This window comes from Exophiala aquamarina (genome assembly GCF_000709125.1).
Source record: "Exophiala aquamarina CBS 119918 chromosome Unknown aczIA-supercont1.3, whole genome shotgun sequence".
Taxonomy (NCBI): domain Eukaryota; kingdom Fungi; phylum Ascomycota; class Eurotiomycetes; order Chaetothyriales; family Herpotrichiellaceae; genus Exophiala; species Exophiala aquamarina.
Genome location: NW_013550585.1, coordinates 4202573 through 4210003, shown reverse-complemented (window position 1 = coordinate 4210003; position 7431 = coordinate 4202573). Strand labels below are relative to the sequence as shown.

Sequence of the window (7431 nt, the reverse complement as noted above, 5' to 3'; positions counted from 1 at the left end):
TGATTCTTGTGGGAATTTTCACCTTTTGGGTGGGAATTGCAGGAAGCGTGTGTGTGTGTGTGTGTGTGTGTGTGTGTGTGTGTGTGTGTGTGTGTGTGTGTGTATCAGCTTCACGTACGGGCCACGTACTGTGTTCGGCAGCTCAGCATCTCTTGCAGGTTCCGGTAGCAGGAGCAGGAGCAGAATCCAGGTTGATTCGAGGTTCTAGAGTCGCTCTTGGATCTCACATGTCAACAAAGCAGAGGAGTTCAGCAGGTCAGCTGGACAGAAAGGAGTTATTCATCAGCCAATTCAGGCACAGGCGGGTGTGCGGAGTCCTCGTACAGTAGGCTAAATGGGAGACTTGCACGTGGCATTGATGTACGCCGTATGTGTGTTTGAGTTGTCACGGGGAAGGCGGACGACATGCCACGCTGTGAGAGCCCGAGAGGTAAGCTTCTCACTAAACATTTCTCCTAACTCGCTCTAGCACGCTCTAGCACGCTTAGTGACCCCACTACAGCTTAGCTAGGTCTCTAGTGGCCAACAGCCTGAAGTGGCAGGGCTTCCCGGGTGGATAGGCCTCTGTCTTGCTCCGAAGGCCCTAGAATCGTGCGTGGGTGGTTTGGTGGAGCCAAGGGTTTGACTCTCCTATTTGGGCCACCATACCGAGGAGAACTCCGTCCAATCATCGAGGTAGCCGTGCTAGGTACTAGGTACTCCGTACTACCTGAGTCAGCTGGTCCGCTGAGACTTTGTTTTGGTGCGGGTTCATGGTGCAAAAATGGTTGGGGTGGGATCTGTAAAATTATCTCGGTCCCTCGCCTCGGTACATACGTCCACAACCACTACGGAGCAATACTACCACTTCAAGTTTTTGCCCCAAGGTGGCGGACAGCAACCAAGCTGTGAATTGGTGCTGTGTAAATACCTTTCATGTTTGGGCACGAGTGATAACCTCCTTGAAGCGGGCATTTGCTGCGAGGGTTGAACGAAGCAGCCAGTCACCGCCGCCAAAACGCATGGGGGCGTCGAGATCAGATGTGGCTGACTGGGGGGGGTTTTGCCGCGTAATTTGCATGTGACTCTTTCAACACGTCCTCCGTATCTGGTACGTACGGGTCGGTACTACGGGGCGAGAAATCATTTCGGTACTTGGTGTTCTAGGCCAACTTGGTCCTCCGTCCTCCATCCTCCGTCCTGTGCTGTTCTGGGCATTCGACAACATACAGTATGTACGTACTCGTAGTACTGTAACAGTGCCACCGATGCTCTGCTCGGGGTTACACGTGAGCGGTAATTCTGTCCCATACGTCGCGGAGTGTCCCCTTCAACACTGCAAGATCCAAAAACGAGTTGGGCCTTGTAACTACAGGCTCCTCCAGAGTTCCGGACACTACCAAGCTTCAATAACAACAGTTACCAAAGCCACAATGATAAGCAAGCAACTCAGATGGTCACCGGGTCACAAAATGCTTGGATGATAGCCTGTCGCACAATGTCACCATGGAACGGGATCCCAGTAGCCAACAAACTAGCAAGAAACCTCTCCTAAGGATGGGCCAAAGTGGGTGATGGGAGGCAATAGATTATGGGGATCATCGATGCCTGGGTTCTGGATGCTCGGGTGCCTGGGCAAGAAATCGTGGGTGACCTTCTGCAGCAACGAAGGGCCCTTAGTGGGGCCCGGTCGAGCCCAGCAGAGTAACTACTAACTACGAGTAGTCGGCTCTTCACTTTCTGCCCAAAGGAGCGAAAATCAAACGACGGATGGTTGCAGCAATGGGTGTCATTTCAAGAGTCATTTCAGCTTACGGGCAGTACGGAGAGAACAGGCTAAATCTCGCTGGCACTGGCGTTGGCACTGGACACCGCAATGGGCCTGCGGTTGACACCTCCGCACTAGTTACTGGTGGAGCAGGTGGGTGCTTTCCCACCCCAATGGTCACTGCGAACGTCCGGAACAGAACCTGGCAGGGCTAGAAGGCACTAGAGTCCGAAAGGCCTTTCCCTCGTGTCTCGAACCGTGTGTCGCCCAAAAATGCTAACCACTCCCCAGTTCCAGTGCTTGTCGTGCTGTGCAAGTACCTCGTAGTGGTGGACGGATGGGTCACGGGCACTGGAACCTACTCGTGGTAGCGACGTCTTTAGGCCCACTGCGCACCCAAAGTTACTGTTCGACAGCGCTAGTTGGTGACCCTGTGGCTCTGATCCTCAGCCTCCATCATCCCTCCTCTCGCCCCCGTCCCACCCCCGTGTCCCTCCTCTGCTCGCATTTTTAGGACTCTTTTGCTGTGCCCATGTTTGTCGCCCTGTTTGGAGCCGAGTGAACTCTTAGCGTGGTGACTTGCTTCGTCCCAAGCACCCGCACCAGAGCACAAGCAATCCTTCCATCGCCCTGGCCCTGGCCCTGTCACCCTGGTCCTGGCCCTTGCCATTCACCCTGGTCCCGGCTCCGGCCTGCAACCTCCTGCCCTTTGTTATACCGGCTCTCCCCATCGCATTCTTCCCCCATCCCTCAGTACCTTTTACACACCGTCCGTTGTCCATCGACCGACTTTTTACTGCCCACTATCCCTCCAGCTTGACTTGACGTCTTGACCTCTAGACTCGTCGTCATCCTCGTCGTCGTCTCCATGTCGATGGTTTAGCATTCACTGTGCTCCTTCCTCTCCACCCTAACGCCCCCATCTCGTATCGATTCATCTCGGACCGAGTGCCGTGGATTGCGTCACAGGACGATCAACCACGAACCCTCCATCTCCCTCCAAAGCCAACTACCTCAACCACCTCAACTACCTCAACCGGTTTGTTGCCCTGTCCTTCCCTGACTTGGGATTCTACATATTCAACCCCCTCTCAAGATGCCGTCGCGCTTAAATGCGCCTGCGCCGGTGCTGTCCTTAGACGCAGCCAAAATGCACCAAATAGACCCCTCAAACGCCTGCAGTCTCATGGCTATGTGGTCTATTTTCTCCAAATGCTCAGAAACTTTGAAGGATGGTCCACGATTAGAAAACATGAGCTGGAGGGTATGGTCTCGCGAGTCATTATGTGTGGCTCAGGGCGACTTGTCACCAGCCAGGTCCAGTGGCGTGCCATCATTATCAAATTCATACTCCTCAGACGACAGCCTCAGTAGTGAACGAGCAGCATTCCCCGTGGATTCTGGCTCGAGATCGCGATCATTCGGACACGATGACTGCGCCAGCTCCCTGTCACGGTCCCGACATCTAACATCTCACACCCTGGAGAAGATCGTGGTTAGCATACAAGAGAAGGCCGCATTAGGCCCATTATCTCCCTCCCTTGAAGCTAGCCTTACCGCATTACCCAGCACTTCGCATCATACAACAGCCTCCCAACCCAAATCGGAACCTGAATCCACAGCCGCTTCAGACAACCTGCAGAATTCGACCGACTCTTGTTTTTCTGCTACAACGAACGAAACCGCGGATACTGCTCGACAAAGTGAGCATCGAAATTCGGATACTTCAGTCTCTTCGGATGGCCTGATACGAAGCGGATCTGTCGTACATGGCTTCTCTCCGGTGGCGTCATCTTTTCGAAAACCGACTGGCTCCGGCATGCAACTTGCTGTGTCGTCTAAGCTTATCCCCAAGGGAAAAACACTGAAGCCTGCCATGTTCACGTTAGGAGGATCCTCCGAGGATGATGATTCGTCTTTCGAGCAACGGGTCTTATCAGTACGCCCTCCACCACAAAAGAGTTCCTTGTCTCAAAGCTTGAGCAAGAACAACTTGGTTGTGGGTGGCAATTCCAACGCTGCTCTTCAACCCAAACGGACTTCCTTCAGAGACGTCGTTGCGCAACGGAGAATTCAAGAAGACGCGGAGAACGATGAGGGAGCAATTGAAAGTAGTGATGAAGAAGATGACACGGACGAGGTGGTTGAGTCGGCCATTGACGAAGAGGATGAAGATGATCCCGACTGGGAAGATTCCAACTCCGATGATGGCAAACCTGTGCACGAGAATCATCTTTTCCGGCGTGTAGAAAGCCGACCTGACCTGGTCTCACGAAGGTCGATGCTGACGCTGGCATTGAACAAAGGGCAAGGGCAAGGGCAAGGGCAAGCGAGATTGAACCATGCTTTTTCACAGCCTGTACTACGTCAGTCACGGTCCTCCTCCCCACAAGGGAGTTCGTTGGCCGCATCTCCCGAGGACGATGATGATGGGATGGTGATGCGGACTCGACAACGGGCACCTATTGCTATCCCTCCACCTAATCCTTCGGCCAAGTCCGTGGCGCATTCGCCACGGACCACACGTCGGAATATGTTGTCTACTGAATTGACCGAGTCTTTACGCAAGAACCTGCTTTGGGAACGGCAGCAGAAATCTCAGGCGGCCAACGCTTTCCTCAAACGAAGCCGCAATGCACAAAGCATGGCAAATCTACAAGCACATACGGCACCATCGGTTGGGCCTGCTCAACCACCTCTCCCAGCGACGGAAACCTCGAAGAATAACTCGTGGAATCACTATTTTGACAATCCGTGGGAGTACCATGCCAAAGGCTGGTGATCTTTTGAATTTTCAGTTTTAGTTTATACCTTGTTTCGTTGTCTGCGTTCCAAGCGGGAAATGCGCGATGCGATGTTTCACGCATCTTATGACCTACATCTACTACCTAGCATGAATGGGCAAGGGGTTATAGGATGGTGTTGGCTCTGCCCCATCCGCCCCCGTGGCGAAGATTGGTTTCTTTGGATTACATTTCTCCGATTGATGCATGGCATCAGGAGCGAGCGCGCGGCGGAAAAGTTGATGGATTTTGCCGTTCAAGCATAGTGTCATTACGATTATGCAATGCCAGTCAGTGGAAGGCGATTGTTCCTCGTTTGTTGCCTTGAGACTATCTCTTGGCGTGGTATGGTCATTTATCACATCCATATCGACTACGGTCCATGCCTTGTACTGGGCTTGGATATGGTCAGATGCAAAAGTGAAGGGGGCCAAGGCGTGGCTGTGGCTGTGGCCGTGGCCGTGGGGGATTTTAATGTCTACCACATGACACCACTGTACAACAAAACAAACTCGGCAGAGGTTAGGGTTATTATCTAACTTAGTCAAGACTCCAGATGAATAGTAGTAGTCGGTTGAGTCACACTGTAGCCGAAGTGGCGAAATGTACCAATATTACATTGATTATTGAATTGGAATTGGAATTGGAATTGGAGAAGTGTCTCTGTTTCCGAGCTTGATGGATGACTATCGAGGCTGCACGTATTGGTTGACATGCCAGCACGCACGGATGGGGCACACGTCAATACTCAACTTGACAGCCATGTCTCATACCACCACGGTGCGAAGAAATGGACAGGGTCCCGTGCGCAGTCAGAAATAGGGTTTGGATGAATCGTCAGTGACGAGATAGCCACCAGCATGAATGATGAGCTGATGAGCTGCATCAGCGATGATGCTGCACTCATCTTCGTTGCTTGTTCTTGACGGGCCTCATGGCCACTGGCCTCTTGGTGATGGTCTGCCCTGCCTGATCAGCGGGCTGCGGTTCAAGTGTTCACATGATCTCGAGAATGCGGAAATAAGAAAATGGGCCCATCGCCCCGTGTCGATCAGTTTCTGCGAGAAAGCTTGGGGGGACTTTGGGACCCCCGACGCGCCCCCGAAGCGCCGCCCAAAAAACTTGGTTTTGGTAGGGCGGTCGCTGGCAAAAGATTGACCGAAAAGAGGATCAACAGAGCGTGCAGATGTTGCCTGTTCAACTGACAGCTTGGAGGCACCCAGAGAACTGAACTATGATCGTGGCTAGGGCTTTCGTCACTCCCGCTTTGAACGCCCTCGTCCCCCGAATCGAGTTTCTCGTACCACTGACTCTAACCAAGCCGGTGAAACTTCGATTTGACTTTATCTTCGGCTGGGTCACCAGTTGGCAATCACTCGCAGTTGGTTCGGTAATTATTGACCTGATCGCAGTAATGAGCAGCAGCTTCTCGTATCTCCTCCTGACTCCTGAATCTTGACCTCCGCTGGAGCAGCTCGAGCGGCGGAAAAAGGGCCCAAATAGGTGACGACACCAAGTCTCACCAAGCACAGCGCAACCCGTTTAACTAAGTTCATCCCCGACAAGTGCTCCCACCGCCCCAAGAAATAGGCATGATAGTTATACTTAGAGGGAACTTATGGGGATCAACAACCCTAAAGGCCACCTAGGGCTAAAGCACCTACGAGTATGTATCATGAATCCTCGTAGCTACAGTAGCTACTGCACACGGCCACCGGCTTATTCCACCGGCGCCTCTTCTCAGTACGGAGTACTCATTCGAAGAACCCCACTGACTCCAGGACAGCCAATTTGTCGCAGAGACACTGTTACTTGCATCTCTCCCTCAGGCCGTAGCCAGTCGTCAAGGTTCGGATTGCTTTGCCCCAAGCGCTAGTTGTTCTCGCTCTCGTTTTCGCTCCTGCGCCGCTGAGTTGCCCATCTGGGCTGCTTACTCGTACGGTGCAATCTACACGGTCCCCTTCGTTACAATTGGTGAGTGCGAGCTAGGGCTCTCCACCCGAATACTATTTGAGTACGAGTATGTATGAGTACCATCAGGTGAGAGCCGACTGCGGTCATTATCCGGTGGTAGCCTTGTTCGTTTCGTCGAGACATTTGACAACAATCTCCTTTCACATCTGACTCCATCGACTGCAGTGGTTTTGGTTAATAGACAGAGAGGCCGTCTACTCTCCCTTTGCCGCCATCTGTCATGGAAGGAGCAATAAGATGAGACACTCTCCAGTGGCGGCCCTTGCAGAAGTGCCCTCGCCACCGCCAGACTAGCATGAGGACACTCTCACCCGCCAAATGGGGATCTTTTGTTGTCAGGGTGAAGAAGCGACTCCCGTGGCAAGAAATGAGACTGGAGAATATGCAGGGCGGCTCCTTCTGGGGCAAGACGCCGTCAGATCGCTCCAGCTGAGGCAATTGATGTCCTTCAATAATCTCGTTATAGTGGCATTGCATCCTAAAGGTCCTGGTACTGGTTAGCCTCGGCGGAGACACCAGACTGCTTACGAGTACTCTGTACTATTCAGCTCTCCAGGTTCCCCTTCCGACACATGGACTACGAGTCGTGAGTGGTTCCCCGTTCTTTTGGATGTTTCAGGGCCCAGCCCCAACAGCAATACCGCAGTAAGTAGTAATCCTCAGGGCTAGAACTAAGACTAGGACTAGTATGCGCCAATGGGTCCAAAACGGAACAATCACTATGTCCCCTATGGAGTTCATATTCCACATCTTGGCCAAGGAAACATTGTTACGCCACCGACGATCCAGACCTGTGTACCGAGTACGGAGTGCCTGCTAACAGTAAACGAGTCGACAGACAGATGGGATTCTCAAATCCGCTTCATGGAGATCTACAAATTGAAGCAGAGACATTTCCCTATTCTGCACCATCACCCACAGAGAGGA

At 52.6% G+C, this 7431-nt stretch overlaps 1 protein-coding gene across 1 annotated transcript; it reads left to right on the top strand.

Annotated features, from left to right (window-relative positions):
* Positions 1 to 2843: 2843 nt before the first annotated feature.
* Positions 2844 to 4529, top strand: A1O9_05066 (uncharacterized protein; the record flags this gene model as incomplete). Its single annotated transcript, XM_013407352.1, has 1 exon — positions 2844 to 4529. One exon carries the CDS (start codon positions 2844 to 2846, stop codon positions 4527 to 4529), a length of 1686 nt encoding a protein of 561 aa, XP_013262806.1.
* Between the last annotated feature and the right edge of the window lie 2902 nt (positions 4530 to 7431).